At 45.7% G+C, this 16,592-nt stretch overlaps 1 protein-coding gene across 2 annotated transcripts in view; it reads left to right on the top strand.

Annotated features, from left to right (window-relative positions):
* LOC149330696 (excitatory amino acid transporter-like) overlaps positions 1 to 16,592 on the top strand; it is a 144,779-nt gene that overhangs the window by 106,417 nt on the left and 21,770 nt on the right. For both annotated transcript variants that reach the window (XM_089561350.1, XM_089561349.1), the window contains exons 2-3: positions 3,064 to 3,190; positions 16,088 to 16,286. In XM_089561350.1, coding sequence (XP_089417476.1) covers positions 3,083 to 3,190; positions 16,088 to 16,286 — 307 coding nt within the window. In that variant the 5' untranslated portion in view covers positions 3,064 to 3,082. The remainder of the gene's footprint in view (positions 1 to 3,063; positions 3,191 to 16,087; positions 16,287 to 16,592) is intronic.

Raw genomic sequence — 16,592 nt, 5'->3', positions numbered from 1 at the left:
ATGCCTACGACCACACGGCTGTCTCTCGTGCTAGAACTTTTTTTTCCTCCTCCTTATCATCATCTTGATGCTGAATCACCGTCGTCATCATCTCGAGTGTGCCAGTTCTTCAAGCTTCAAAAGCAGCTATATTCGGATACAAGTCCAGAAAAAAAAAATCGGCTTTTCAAAAGACCCTCTCCAGCCAATGGCTTCGGCCGATTCTCATCAACCTGCTAGTGTGACAATGCAGGGAGTGGCAGACGAAAAGTGATAGTGCCCTCCCTGCATTGCCGGGGCTAGTCCCCTCCTTGCAAAGTCGTGCTACTAGTCACACTAGCAGGTTGATGAGAATCGGCCGCAGCCATTGACTGGAAAGGATCCTTTGACGAGGAAAAGCCGATTTTTTTTTTTACTTCTATCCGACTATAGGAAGGTCATGCGCTCCTCCTGAATCGATGGATAAAAACGGGTGGAGGCGGTTACCATGTACGAGGCGTCCTATAGAATGTGCAACGCATTTCGATCCTGCAATGGATTGCATTCTAGCGCCTCCTCTCGACTGCGAGATACACTATGATTTGTTTTTGTAAAACGAACGACATATTTCCATAGTGCAACAAGCACTTATATATAGCGTTTTATGTTTACAAGCCATATTTCTATGAGAAGACTCCACGAACGGCAAAGTCCTGTCCTTGTGCTGTAAACGCCACGAAGTAAAAACCAATAAAGAAGCGCATAACCGGGTCTTTTTTACGACCGAGGAGTTGTGTGTCATGTTTCATGTGTAGGAAAGTACACCGTTCGGCAAGGCCTTGTCGAGGCTAAAAATACCTGTTTGCGAGCAGCTACGCGCGCATGATTTCGTCACTGTGTGCACACGATAAACGTATTTTGTGTCGGCGCATCGTGCTTTATAGACGCTTTGCAAGCAGCACGCGATAAATCAGCGGTCGCCCGAACACCTACACCGTGAATCTGAATGAGCCCGATGGACCTGACTACGCCCCGTATTCTGTTTGGAAAGCATTTCGATCCGAGCTACGTTTATTCAGGATGATAAATGCCATTCTGGGAGAAAGTGGCAGATAGCGGAATGATGATGATGCGTTTACTCGCGTCCATTTTTAAGGCGAAAACCTTTAATGGCTTATACTGTCGTGACCAAGACGCGTTAGCAAATCTGGCCGCGTTTCAGATTGGTCGAAATGGTCGTGACGTCACTGCGCGCGAATTTTGACGGGTGTCCACTGAAATATGTGAGACAGTTACTGAGCAATTTCCTTTCCTCAAATACAATTTTCGACTGGTGTCCACCGAGATATGTGAGATAGTTACTGCGTGATTTCCTTTCCTCAAATACAATTTTCATTTTCTTCATTACGGCTCCCTTACTTCTTTCACTCCACATCCTCCCTCCCTTCCTGTACGGTGCGATTCTAGTGTCCACCGAGATGACAGAATTACAGCGCCATTTCCTTTACTCAAAAAGCGTAGTGTTCAGATGGCAACGCATCGCGCCGAACGGATGGTGGCGTTCCGTGGACTCCCTGGCAGCGCTACAACACGCTGTCGCGTTCCACTCCTAAAGTCAAAGATGAAGCGTCATTAATTGGCAATTAATTAATGCACCAACAAAATGTGCACTGAACAGTCGCGTAGCAGAATGCAGCACTAAGGCTTTCGCCTTTCACCACTTTAGCCGCTAAAGTTCCTGGTATTTTTTTTTTCAGGGCAACGAATATGTTTACGCACATAACGTATTGCCGAAGATAGTTCTCTCTTTTTGGCGTAGTAATAGATAAACTAAAAGAATGTGTTGCAGGGTGATTATTATATCTACTCCACATACTCCACTTTGGGAAATTCCCCTAAAACATTAGACCATCACTACTGTATGATAGCACTTAAGTTCTCGCCTATCGAACCTAAACTTTGAGGTTTGCTCTAAAACTTACAATTACGCTGACTAAAGAGCGCAAGGGAGCCTGGGAAGGCGAATGACAGCGTTGATTTCCTAAAGCAAAATCAAGAACAGAAAATGTGGCATCTGCCATGAAGAGATAACCAACGACAACAGACAACAGATTTTCATTTCAGGTCTTCAATAGATTCGATCGAATAAGATTTCTGAACATGTCCTACTGAGGTGCATTGCAGAAGCTCGTTTTGTCTGCCTATAACTTGTTATGCTTAACAAAACCAGCAGGTCAGCCAGGCTCATAAAATTTTTAATTATATATCTGTGCATGTCTGTGTTTACGTATATGTACCCTTTTTTTGCAGCCGTATGGCTGAACTTGGTTTGATGCCAATGAATAAATACTACTTCATTGAAATCTGCTGTACATTTCGGAGGGTTCCTCAAAACGAATTTGTCTGAGATGCGTGTGCGCGATAAACAATAAAGTTAGCTACCAGAATTAATCCATTAGCATTAAACTACTTAGTAGATCATACCTCAGGTCCGGCTTACGGGTATGAAAATCTGTAAATTTTACAATTTTTTCTTAATCCGTGATGTTTCGAAAGCTTCGCAAGCTACAGTGCGAAGTTTCACTTAGTGACTTGTTCGATGCAAACGCAGTCACTTTGAAACCCAAACGCAAATGCAATTTGCTTACTAGATGCTGCAAACTTGCCGCGATGGCTTAATTCACTCTGGCGCTCAGCTGCAGATAACAAGGTTGGGCAATCAAATTCCGAACGCGTCGGGCGCATTTCGACGGAGGTGAAATGAAAAATGACTGTATCCCAAGGAGCGCAGGTATCGGCCCAGTATTGGAAATGTATTGGCAAACACTGCTAATAGAAATGACCAGAGTGAAAACCATCCATTTCCAATATTGGGCCGATTACCTGTGCTGCTTGGGATGTTGTGCGATGTTGCTCATTACAGAAACTCATATGGTTAGGAATCAATCCGGAGCCGTCACCACTACGGTGTCGTTCTTATCTGATATCCACATGTGGCTGCACGCATACACACGCACTACAGTTGAAGCACAGTGCTGAAAAAGCCCTATGGTTTGCTTGTGGTCGTTCACCGTTCTCTTTTTTCTCTTCTTGTTCCCCACGCAGTGCCCACTGAGAAGCAAACATGCCCGACTCTAAGCCGGACGCCAACGCCAAGACGCCCATGCTGGGTGGCGGAGGACCAGCTGGCGTCATCCGGTTAACAGAACCGCCCCGGGGCATAGGGGGCAAGGTGAGCGGCCGTGCACTATTCCTAAGACTTTATGCGCAACCAAAGTACTCGCACCTTTGAAATAATGCCGCCTTTATCTTTCTGCCTTTTCTTTTACCGTCACCCCCTTATAAAAATTTCTATAGACAGTCCATAGACTGTCTATAGACTTTAGTCTATGAAGTCTATAGACTGTCTATAGACAAATCCTTTAGACTGGTCTATAGACAGTCTATAGATTTATGGCCATACACTTTTAGTAGACTTTTGTCTATAGACAGTCTATAGACAAATGTCTACTGAAAGTCTATAGGTCTATAGGAAGTCTATAGACACAGGTCTATAGACAGTCTATAGACGATCTATAGACTTATGGTCATACATTTCCTATAGAGCTGTCTATAGACCGTCTATAGACACTTGTCTATAGACGGACTATAGACGACCTATAGACTTATGGCCATCGACTTCCTGTAGATTACTGTCTATAGACAGTCTACAGACAAAAGTCTACTGGTCCAGTAGACATATGTCTATAGACTGTCTATAGACATTCCATAGGTGTGTGGCCTGGCAGTACTATAGACCTTTGTCTATAGACCTCTGTCTACTAAACTATTAGTAGACCGTTATCTATAGACTGCCTATAGACTGTCCACAATCATTGAAAAAGGTCACCAGACAGAGTTCACACATGAAACAATCAATATACTTACAAATTTAGTTTATTTCCAAGCTATCCAGGCTGGGAATATGCAATACATGCACCATAAGAATGCACCACAGTTACATAAAAGTTGACAGTAACAGTCCGGCTAGTTTCCTCAGAAAAGCATTCTTGTGGCCTGTTGTCTGCAGTAAATCATCTGGGCATGTTCACCTGTACAGCACAAAGGAAAAAAAATAATATAAGAGAAACTGAAAAAAAAAAATTCCCATTCCATCTCTACACATGTGCTTTACAATGCAAGGCATATCCTGGCTATGCCATTCTAGAAAGCCAATCTTGATCTTTTGGTTTGGTTTTATGGGGTTCAAAGACCCAAGGCGACACAGGCTACGAGACGCTAAAGTGAAAGGCTGGGGAATAATTTCGGTCACCTGTGCAGAGTACACAGGACTTTAGCATTTGGCCTCTATTAAAATGCGACCGCCTAGGCCGGAATCGAACCTGCATCTTTCAGGTCGCCATACGAACATGATAGCCACTGAGCTATCACGCCGGCTTAATCATTTCAGTAAATACACGACAGATTATAAGTGTCGTCATAAAACATTGTAACAAAGACCCCTAATCCCTGGAGCATTCTGCTCTGAATCCAGTACTGATATTGATTTCTGTATGGCAATACTGTTACAGCCAATACTGATCTCTTTATGGCAATCCTTTTACACTTTTTGTAACAGAAGACTTCGAACAATTGTGCCACATATCTGCATTGACTCAAAAGGAGCTGTTAAGAATGCCACCTCCATAAAATACAGATTCAGTGCACCTTACAGAGGGATCAAAAAAGGAGAATATTGCAGCATTTATTCTTATAACCGCTATAGAAGAAGCGCTTCAGAGTACCCTGCGTGAATTAAACCTGGTACACCCGGTCAAATTTTTAACTGGCTCGGGTGTTGCATCGCTAAATGCACTTTGTAAAAAAGGTGCCTTTCGGCTACACTGCTGGCATATTCATGCTGTAATTTAACGAGTGAAATGTCATTTCGTGGTTTCTTTTTGTTCATATAATGTTTGAGTGCAGTACTTGCGTGTTTAGATCAACGTTATCAGAAACATTCGCCTGCCACTACGAACAGCTGAAACAAGCGGCATACGCAGCAATGGATCTTGTCCATATGGCCTCATCCTCTGGGTAAAGTATCACTCCTTTCATGGCGGACAAGTCGTTTACCCAGATTAGTGCAAATGCACCACCATAACCATTGCTGCGTATTCCGCTTGTTTCGGCTCTTCGTAGCGGCAGACGATGAATATTTCTGATAACTTTGATCTAAACATGCAAGTACTCCACTCAAACATTTTATTAACAAAAATAAACTATGAAATGCCATCTCACGCATCAAATTACAACGTGAATATCCCAGCAGTGTAGCCAAAAGGCATCTTTTTACAAGGTGCATTTAACGATGCAACACCTAAGCCAGTTAAAGATTTGGCCGGTTGTACGTAAGCCGATACTCAAACGGGCACAAGCTATACAAAACCAGCAGGCAGAAGCAACCAGTTCACCACAGATTTGCGCCTATAACTTGAAGCACAAAGACGGAACAGCATACTCGTACATGTGCGCGCGCTCTTAAAAACAAGCGGGTTGCAGCGCTTCCATGCCGCGCTCATTATTCAGAAAACTAATACAGCACACAGAGGCTGCAGCTGCGCCGTTTCAAAAGCAGTCGCGAGGTTGAGACAGCAAATTACTGTCACGATAAATACCGTCTGAAATTCACTTAGTTTTTCCTTCAAGTGCAGCTCCAACAGCGCAGTAAATAGGTGTGTTTCTTGCATGGAGGCAGCCTAACCCAACGCTGCTAGAAAAATCAGCGAAGGCATTGAACGTGCTCAAAGTAGGAAGTATTTCAATGAAACAATTAACGCCTTCAACAGGCGCAGCTATAATAACACGAGAGCTTAATTTAATTTTAGGCGCAAATAAGCGGCGAGTCACATCGGCGCTTTCGTAACGTAGCAGTCTGAAATCAGAAACACATACTTTGCCTCTCGCGCAAATGGTATTCTAGAGATCTGTGCACGCGTGAGCGGGATTCATGAACAAACCACTCGGAACGAAATGTAAGCCACCTCTTGTCGAGCCGACCTTTACCCAGCTTTCAAAATGAAGTGCCCGCAAGCCAGCGGCGGCGGCGAACGGCTCTGATGACAGACACGGACGAATCCATACGTGTGCAACGAAGGGGAGATGGGATGGAGCTCGTGGCTTCTTCGCGGTGTTTGAGCACTCCGGCCATTCGCGCCGGCAACGAATTTTATTCACCCATCACACTACAAGCATTCCTCCAGCCCAGCTTGAATACAACTTTGACAAACGTCTCGCGCTCCAGTCTATAGCGTTACAAGACACCTTTGCTGAAACGTCGGCGTCCACGACGCGCACCGAGCGAGCGTCCATACGTAGCAAGCAATGCACACCTCAAAAAGAACAGCACTCCATGGTCCAGACAGGCGATAACACAAAGATAAGTAAATAAATGTAATCCACCACTGAACGAGACTGTATGTAAGTACGTTTTCGGAGGTGCAAAGTAAATTCAGCTCACACGGCGCTAACTAACACACAGTTCCATTTCGGCCGTCATTCATAGGCTAAACGACATTTCTGGCCGCGCACCAATCTTGAAACACGAAAAATCTAGTAGACAGCTCGCGAGGAGCGGCTTATCATCAAGGGCATCGCACAGACTGCCTTTCCGCGCGTTAGTAAAGACAGCGGGACAGAGATAAGCGGCATAAATCGAGAACCCGATGGCTTCCGCCTTAGAAACGAAGATCGGACGTTTGTAACTGCGCACATAATCTGTTCTGCACACACAGCTCTGCTTAGAGTGGTTTAGGAGAACAAATGAATAAAATATAAACGTGTAGACTCACCGTAAGCGGACGATGAAGCTGGATTTTGAAGAAAACGTAATCCGCGAAAAACACGCAAACGCCATTGATGCAGCCACGCACAGGGTTGTTTGCAGCCCGAATGATTTTCCGCCGTCTCGCGGTAAAATGGCTAAAACGTGAAACACAAACCCATTTCACGGTCGTATCTTTATCGCTCGCACTCTTGCCGTGTGCAGCTTGATCTGATATCCAAGACCACAGAAGGTAATTGGTTTATAAGCTTAAATTCTTCGCTTACCCTCTAAAAATCTTAATTCTTTTCGTGAAAACAGAACCGAAATCTAACTTCTTGTCGGTATACGCGCCGCATCTCCTACCGAATAGTATGTGGTACAATTCTCAAATAATAATTATAAGGTTGCATAGCATAACGTCTTTTCTGCGTGTGTTCGTGTTTAGAAAACTGATATGCGCCACATCAGCGTGTCATCGGTCCCGAAGCAACAGGTGCAAGGGTAGGAACGAAAAAATACTGGCTTTGTGATTGTTGCGTCGCAGCACTTATTCACGTGAATACAAACTGCAAAGGCAGAAATGGCAGATGTTAATCGCACAGAGGACCAGGCTCTTTGAGATTAATCTAAGGTGTTTCTAAGGGATGGGCGCTTCCTTGAATTCTCACACCCGTATTTCCCCCTTTATATTCAGGAAGTTTTAAAGAGAAATGTAGAACCGTTGATGAAATGTTTCTGATTTCAGCGCGTTGGACAGTAACGATCGAAAGATGGCATGGAATTGTGTAGAGCGAATCCTTTAAGGGACAGCGTATTCGTTCGATGTAGTACAGTTTGCGGGCGCCCTTACTTCAAGAATGGCTGCCTTTCCTCGGCTTACTTGTTAGCTTTAAATATCTAATTGTATTGACAATATACGTCACGGTATAACGAAAAGGAGCTTGTCAATGCTCCTGAAAACAATATATAGAAGGGTGTTGTAATGGCCTTACGCAATGCTTCTTAATTTCCGTAATAGCGAAGGAGGTGGGGGACTCCCGACATAGTTGCGGTCACTAGATGCAGGTCCCCTCAACATGCAGTGCAAAAATGGATTGACATTCTTCTGGACTTAGTCGAAAGTCAGTGTATCGAACATTGTTAGATAAAATTACGATTGTTATAGACTGGTCTATAGGCAGTAGACTATCTATAGTGTACAGTCTATAGACGAAAGGAAATTGAGGTAGTTCTAGACTGTAGTCTATAGAGAGTCTATAGACCGTCTATAGACAAAAGGAAATTGAAGCAGCTATAGACCTTGGTCTATAGAGAGTCTATAGACCATCTATAGACGAAAGGATATTGTGGCAGCAATAGACCTTAGTCTATAGACCGTCTATAGTCGAAAGAAAATTGAAGTAGTTATAGACTTTAGTCTATAGAGAGTCTATAGACAAAAGAAAATTGAGGCAGCTATAGACCTTAGTCTAATAGCGAGTCTATAGACCGTCTATAGACGAAAAGAAATTGAAGCAATTATAGACTTTAGTCTATAGACAGTCTATAGACAAAAGGAAATTGAGGCGGCTATAGACCTTAGGCTATAGCGAGTCTATAGACCGTCTATAGACGAAAGGAAATGGAGGTAGTTATAGACTTCAGTCTATAGCGAGTCTATAGACCGTCTATAGACAAAAGGAAATTGAGCCAGCTATAGACTTTAGTCTATAAAGTGTCTATAGACAGTCTATAGACAAAAGGAAATTTGAGCCAGCTATAGACTTTAGTCTATAAGGTGTCTATAGACAGTCTATAGACAAAGGGAAATTGAGGCAGCTATAGACCTTAGTCTATAGAGAGTCTATAGACAGTCTATAGACGAAAGGAAAATGAGCCAGCTATAGACCTTAGTCTATAGAGGGTCTATAGACAGTCTATAGACGAAAGGAAATTGAGGCGGCTATAGACCTTAGTCTATAGAGAGTCTATAGACCGTCTATAGACGAAAGGAAATTGAAGCAGCTATAGACTTTAGTCCATAGATTTTCTATAGACTGTCTATAGACAAAAGAAAAAGTCTATAGGATGGCTATAGAGTCTATAAAAAGTCTATAGAAAGTCTATAGACCATTTTTATAAGGGCCTGTTGACGTTGCAAAGAATAGCGCGTTCTTGGTGGTGCGCCTAGGGACGAATTAAATCACAAATAATGCCTCCCCTCAGCACTCAGCAGAGGTCCACGCTCACCTCGCGTCCTTCATACACCGCCACCTGCTTCCATTGGAACACTTGGGGTGGGCTAGGTGCCTTCTACGAGACTGGGGCTAGCTAGCCCTAGGAGCTTCAGGCCAGGCCTTAGGCCTTCTCCGACAAGTGAAATAAAGAAAAAGCAAAAGTCAAGCACGAAGACGCTTCAGCTATGCTCTCAGTGGAGGATTATAGAGCAGAATGGTTCAGATGCCACTACTTTAGTCTTGCAGCCACCGCGGTGGCTCAGTGGTTATGGTGCTCGGCTGCTGGCCCGAAAGACGCGGGTTCGATCCCGGCCGCGGCGGCTAGAATTTCTTTGGAGGAGAAATTCTAGAGGCCCGTGTACTGTGCGATGTCAGTGCACGTTAAAGAACCCCAGGTGGTCGAAATTTCCGGAGCCCTCCACTACGGCGTCTCTCATAGCCTTAGTCGTTTTGGGACGTTAAACCCCATAAACTAAACTAAACTGACTCTTGCATGGGTTTTATGTTCGTTTAGGGTGAAGGTACTCATTGTCCTCCGTGGGAGGGGGGTAGGGTAGGTGCATTTTTGGGTCCACAGACTGAGTACAAGTGCAGTGTGAACGTAAGGTTTTCAAATTTTTGTACGAGATAAGACTTCAACGCCTGAATGCAGAACTGTATGAAATCTTGGTTCACAGGCGTAAATATGACGCCATCCGCAATAATATCGGCGCTAGCTCGAAACTGTCGTCAAAACTGGCATTGCTGCCGCTATGAACGGAGGCGGCCGTGTTGAGTATCATTTTACCCTGAATACCACTACCCTTATCCTGCTGCCTTTTGAAGGTACTCTTCTTACTGGGTATGTGATTTACAGCGATGGCCGCTCTAGTGCATGATAACCGGAAACACCCCCATTCACTTTGCTGGTCAGTATCAGATGGGTGCAGGGAATAAAAAGAGCCATGTGAGATAGTGAACGCCAATCATACCATTATTTTACTTTGACTACCGCCACCTGCACGTCGCCCGCCTAATGTTCAAGGGTGCCAACCATGAACAATGAGTGTCAACAGTTATACATCTAACTTGACAACAGCATCCCATTTATCCTATTTTCATGGAGATTACACTACGTCACCTTTGCTATCAAAACAGAACCCTCTGATAAATCGTCCTTATGTCCCATATGTAAAACACTGGCGTTGTATGCACAATTTCCTCATGGGCGCCGCCATTTTGGAGAAGTGGCGCTATCTACCGACTGATTCGGTCACCACAGGGCTGAGACGAACCGCAATGCCTTGTTAGTTTCGTTAAAAAGGGTATATTCAATAAACTTTGCATGCGGAATGCTTGGCAATACTTGTGCTTGTCAGTACTTGTGCTTGCCAATACTTGTGTGTAATTCTTCACTTCAGCGTTTAGTAGTCAGTCCGATGGCTTTCAACGCCATTGCGTTTTTGGTAACGAATGCTTTTTCCATTGATACATGAACGAATCATCTGTTCAGAAATACTATTTATTTCAAATGTTCAAATATTTATGTCAATTACTGGTTCTCCTTTGCTGGCGGTATGTGCAGTTCGAATTCGCCATTTGTGTATGCACATTGCATCTTGCCAAAAAGAGCATTTTCTGTATATTAATGGCAAGACAGTTTTCCGGCATCTCTGTATACTATAAACTATACATCGTCTTGTGTCTGTGAAAATTAAGATGAAGCTTAATGTGTTCCCATTTTTTTTTAATGAGCGACTACCCATCAGCGCCTTAGCAAATCAACCGCAGTGTTTATGGACGTGTCATACGTAGTACAGTTCTGAGGAAAGCAGCCAAGTCCCGACCACTAGCATAGGGCGCCTTTTTTTGTCCGTTTTTCCCATTTTCATAATTATGTAGGTTGACATTTTCTTGCGTAAGGCTTATCTGCTGTCTATACATTCTATAAAAGGATCGTGCGTGGTTAAATATGTTTAAGTGCAAAGAAAATATTGCCTCCTAAACCCGGCTCAGTGCGCACAGCCCTCCACCCCTCTATCGCCCAAGCCAGCGAGAGGAAGAAATGTTCCCTCTCCTTCGCCGCAGCTGCTTTTGTCGGAGCTCAGCAGATTGCCATGCCACAGGTGGCATTCAGTGGAACTACTCAGCGCTGCCAAAGCCTGAATATAGTTAAGAAGGGAAAGTTGCTGAATGCCATAATTAGATAACTTCTCATCTCATAGGCGGCGCCAGCGTCTATTAATCTTAGCGAAGTGACCACATGAAATAGTCGGGCCTTGAAGTGAAGTTGCGCATCTAGCATGATCGAGAGTTCATCATTTGCGAGCTGCTGTCCAGGCTACGAAACACCGGGAGTGTTGTCAATGCTGCTTCGATCGTCCACTCGCTTACCGCGAAGTTGCATCGGAGAAGCTTTATCTGTCTTTCGGCGGAGTGCCAAAGTAGTTTCGTTGTGTTCGAGAAAAAAAAAATCTACAAGGAAATAACCAAAACCGTGGTTGTATGTTGCTGCCTTGTCTTCGCACTCTAACGACCCTGCCAAATGCGGTTGTAACATTGAATTAAAGTCCATTAGGTGACGATTCGCGCTAAGGGCTTGCCACGGAAGCATGTGTGATGGCACAGACGTGGACAAAGCGAGAAAAATCTAAGGGGAAGGCGAATGATGGTGGGAGAAGGGTTGCACGGAGAAGAGCATGAAGATAGAGAATGGACAACCCAGACTCGTGTCCGTGAGGCAAGGGGGTGAGGAAAGACCGACCTACAAGAGAAAAAGAAAGGAAATGTCTGTGCTGGACCTTGGAGCCACCTCTCTCCTACGCTACGTCTAGTATAGGGAAGGATGGAAGCTATCGTCCCGAGCCTGCATCGACCGACACGTCGCTTCTGTGTCGTGACCCATTTCTCTTATTTCTCGGTCATGGCGGGCACCCGCAATCCTCCGCGCTATCTGGCAAGGCCGGAAACACGACAGCAGAGAGATAGTAACCAGAGTAGCCTGAAGGCAGTCGCAATTAGAGCTCACGCCTTTCGAGGACATTGCTTGTCGGACTGAAACACGGATCCTAAGCTTATATGCCGAGAGAGGAGGCAAAAGGGGGGGGGGGGGGGGGGGTGTTGTCGGCGTTGTGAGCGAAAAAGCACGATCATGTCTCTGGCATATGACAGGTGGTGCCAAGAGAGCAACCACCTGGGTCACACGACCTTGTACTTTCTCACCCTCAATCAGTAATTGAACCCTTACATGACAAAAGCCAACAGTCAGTGAAACCAAGGAGCAAAAAGAATGCTTAAAAAAAACCTGAAAAAACATCCGCTATGCTCCTTGGTTTCGGTGACTGTTTGCTTCCGTCATGTATGTCATAACGAGCCCCTCTTTTCCCTTCCCTTCTGTTCTCGATTCAACCCTTAGTTCTTTATACCATTCTTTCCTTCATTCCTTCTTTTTTCTTTTTCTTTGCAATTCAACACTGTAAAATGAAGGTAACACCGTACAGCTCTGCGGTCTCCCCCTTCTCCTGGTTGGGCGGACACGAACAGAGCAAACTAGACACGAAAGCGCGAACCAACGCAACGTATCCGCTGCAGTCTCCGTTCGACGCCGCGCTCATATCCGCTCTGCTTGTTGTTCTCCAGAATGCGCGGCGTCAGTCTTCGAGCGACGCCGGCAAGAAACCCCGCAGGGCGTGGAAGCCTTGCGGCGCCGGCAACGAGCTCGAAACAAAAGCGACATCATCCGACCTCGACAGGGCGTGTCATCGCAGCGAGCTTTACGCGTATACGAAGAAGGGGCAGAGAAAAAGGGAGGCGGGCGTTGGAAAAGGCGACGTCTTCGAGAACGAGATAAGGGATTAATGAAGGACTCGGCGATGGGAAGATTAATGAGCTTCAACGGAGGACTGCAGTAGAAGGGGCGGACGAGGATGACGAGATACGAAGGAAAAGAGTGGGGTGGGGGTTGTCTCCGGGATGAAAACTTACGACACGCACGTCAAGACTAGCGGCCGCCGTGTGGTGAAGACGTCATTTGCCGCGGTCGCCACGCCGTCGCTTGACACGTCTTTCGACGCCACCCGCACTGCGTTGGCTGCAAACGCCCGTCCTGTGTTGTTCGGATCGCGTTTTTCATCGCTGCGTTGCGCGTGTCACGGATGTTACTCGCTCTCTTGCACGGTTCTCTTGTCACAAGGGCGCTTTCGTGTCGCGCTACAACTTTCGGGCGTCACCGCGCGGTGGCGTTTATGTTGTCGTCAGCACTAGAGCTTTCGCTCAGCCGCTTTGTCGTTATCTGCGAGGTCCCTCTGTGTGTTCACCTGGTTGTGGGCAACCTGCCGTAGGTGCCCCACCTGCCACCAAGGTGGCACTTCTGGGTGGCAAGTGGGCCACCTAGGTCAAGTAACCTTGTGACGTCATCGCAATTTGCCCACCAGACCTCTCACTATCCAGTTTTTAGCTGATGGCTATACTATCCCAGCAGGTTCCCTAATCATGTCTCTCCGCCTGACTATCCACCACCGCCTGTTACTATATAGAGACGAAAAGACGGAGGCTGAAGGAAAGGCTAGAAATCATCATCGTTACTTCATCGTCGTTACTTCATCATCACATATACTGGATGATACGGTTAAAGAACTAGTTACTGGTATGACCGGGAACTTGCACCCTACACATAGCACAACGGTAGGAGGCACACGTGAACACACACTTGCGTCATTGTGGAAATGAAAATTGTGGAAGTTTTGGAAATCGAGCTATTGTGTGGAATGTTGCTCTGTATAGCCCAAACCTGCAGATTGGCTATTACAGATGCCGTATAGAAGTATTCCAGACTAATTTATGCTATATGGGCTTCTTTGAGTGCACCGACATCGCGCCGTACATGGGCGCATTTTGCATATCGCCTCTGTCGAAATGTGCCGCGACCAAGATACCATCCCGCCTTCTTGGGCTCAGCATTCGAATGCCATGGCCATCAAGCCTCCGCGGCGGATAAAAGCGAAATTATTGTGCAAATTGTGGACATGGAAATAAAAGCAATGCTGCCACAATAGGACGAAATTGATAAATGCAACGTTAAGAGGTTCAAAGCACCATGTTTTCACGAGCTGCTGACATAACGGCTTAAAATTAAATAAAAACAAACAAAGTGAGTGAACACGTAGGCTCGGATTAAGTACTGATGTCAGGAGGCTTGAAGGCAGGGGAAGAGGCGGGCACGCCTTCGCGTAAGGCATGCAGCAATCATTGGAAACCTATGGTTGCTGCATGTCTTGCAGCGGTCTTAGAAAGCCCGATGATTGCAGGTTGATGATCGATATGTAATCGTTTCTGCGATTTATCCCTCTCTAAATAAATTGCAAGCATACAAATTACCTCTAAACTTGTTGCGTTTACAAGGAAAGAATACGCAGATGAAATGATAACGAATGACCATGAGGGGACTACGTCTGCTAGGCACCTGTGGCAAAAGCTGGCCAGCATTTACACTAGACTGTTTTGTGCGAATACTTGGCAGTTTCGAATGCGCTGCTGTTGTTACTGGTGCCATCTATGGGAACGTTCTGTAACAGCCACCTTTTCGACCACCCTGGATTTTTCCGTCACGCCGACGGCAAGGCCGACTTCGGCTTTTCAGCGACAGATGGCATTTATGCTTTCGCGTAAAACGGCGCAACTTACACGCGTTCCACTTGAGCGTAGCCTGGCTGAGTTTCAAAGCAGCAGACTGAACTGCCAACGGTCGTGTAGTTTCTGATCCCAGAGAGACGCACCCTCTCGCGGTTACCGTAAGAACTTGGTGCTGGCTTTCACGCTAACTACCGCTCATCCGGGATTGCTACCGGCTGGCTATAAGGCGCGCAGTTCGAATTTTCTTAAGAATAACCAATTTGTATATCATCTGGCGAATTTTTTTGAAATCAGTTAATTATGGAGAACGGGAACCGGCACACGGCGCCTAATACCTGCATCTGGGCGGAATTTACCTCACACCCAGAAGATAGGCCGGCTATGTGTACAGGAGGTCGGCACTGAAATTCTGATTGACATTTGTCGATAATGTGCATATGGCTTCATTTAATGCGAGAGAGTTTTCTACACACTCTTCATTTTTTCATGCAATATCGTTATGTACCATAATTACTCACAATTTTCGCGTCTAAATTAGTCGCAGAAAAGTACTCTTCGTTTCCAATTTGTTTCGAGCCAAACCGCAATTACTCGCACAGGCCTAGAAATGAGTGATAGCGGAGAGGCTCTGTGTCGCGGAGAATGCACATAGGGATGACTACAACGACGATTACGATCGCGTTGCGGACGTTAATGGCGTAACTTTAATGCGCGGACTAGCACATTGGACTAACTTCTTCTTCCTTCTTTTCGAATGCATGGCGGAAGTTCTGCCTCAGCAGAGAGCGTTGTAGCATGAGACTGGCTTCTGCGAGGCAACCTTTCTTTAAACCGTTCCCTTTTCTCTTTCACACTCTGCCGGGCGTGTGACAGTAGGCCGCACGTTGTGGCAGAGACCTGACCCTGACCAATGAAAGAAACAACAGGCTTTCAGATGGAAGCCGACTTTCTCGATTTTATTTTTTATGAATAGGCATTAAAATTGTCACATGACACTCCTATGGAAAGAAAAATGATAGGTGTACCGTTAAAAGACCAGAAGCAGGCAGGGTGGGTGAGCGAACAAACGCGCGTTAATGACATCCTGTAGTCGGAATCAAGATTAAGAAATAGGCTTGGGCAGGGCATGTAATGCGCAGGCAAGGTAACCGCTGGTCCTTAAGGTAATGAAGTGGATTCCAAGAAAAGGGAAGCTTAGCAGGGGGCGGCAGAGTGTTAGGTGGGCGAATGAGCTCAAGAAGTTTGCGGGAACACGGTGGCCGCAGCAGGCAAAGCACAGGATTAATTAGAGAGACACGGGAGAGGCCTTTGCCCTTCAGTGAATGTAGTCAGGCTGATGATGATGCTCCCTTATTCCTGAGTTTTCTTACCCCATGTTTCAGTAAGTCTTCTCGGCTTACAGCGAGTTTCATCGAACTGGCACGCACCGACTTATCTGTGTACCGACTTTGGTGTTGGTTGATTTTAAAGAGAAAAAAAAACTTCTTTCTGCTCGCAGATCGGGGCATGGATGAAAGACAACCTGCTGCTTGTGTTGACCATACTGGGCGTGCTACTGGGACTCCTGCTGGGCTTCCTGGCGCGGTTCTTCACATACGGCGAAGACGTCATCATGCTCGTCTCCTTCCCGGGAGAGATCCTCATGGGCATGCTCAAAATGCTCATCCTTCCCCTCATCATATCGTCCATGATATCAGGTGCGTGCACATGAGTCGAGTATAGTGGGTCACCCGCACCCTCCCATCATGTGCTGGTGTCTTTCTTACGCTGGTTTCGGCTGGCATCCAGTTCAAGGCTTTTCCCTGAGAGCAGATGTGTAGATGTAGTAGGATACAGCCCTAAAAAAAACATCAGCACTTGGTAACAACGGGTCAAGGTCCTCGGCATCCTGTATTACTCCGCTGACCCATTACAAGAGCAAACGAAATCAGGTTTTGAATGTTTATATCAAACAAGCCATAGGCATCCCAATTCCTAGGCTTATAATTTCTTCTATAGCAGGA

The sequence above is a fragment of the Amblyomma mixtum genome, chromosome 9, assembly GCF_055824585.1.
Source record: "Amblyomma mixtum isolate Tamu chromosome 9, ASM5582458v1, whole genome shotgun sequence".
NCBI lineage: Eukaryota > Metazoa > Arthropoda > Arachnida > Ixodida > Ixodidae > Amblyomma > Amblyomma mixtum.
Note: the sequence above shows the minus strand (reverse complement) of the source record. Positions and strands in the feature narration are given on the sequence as shown.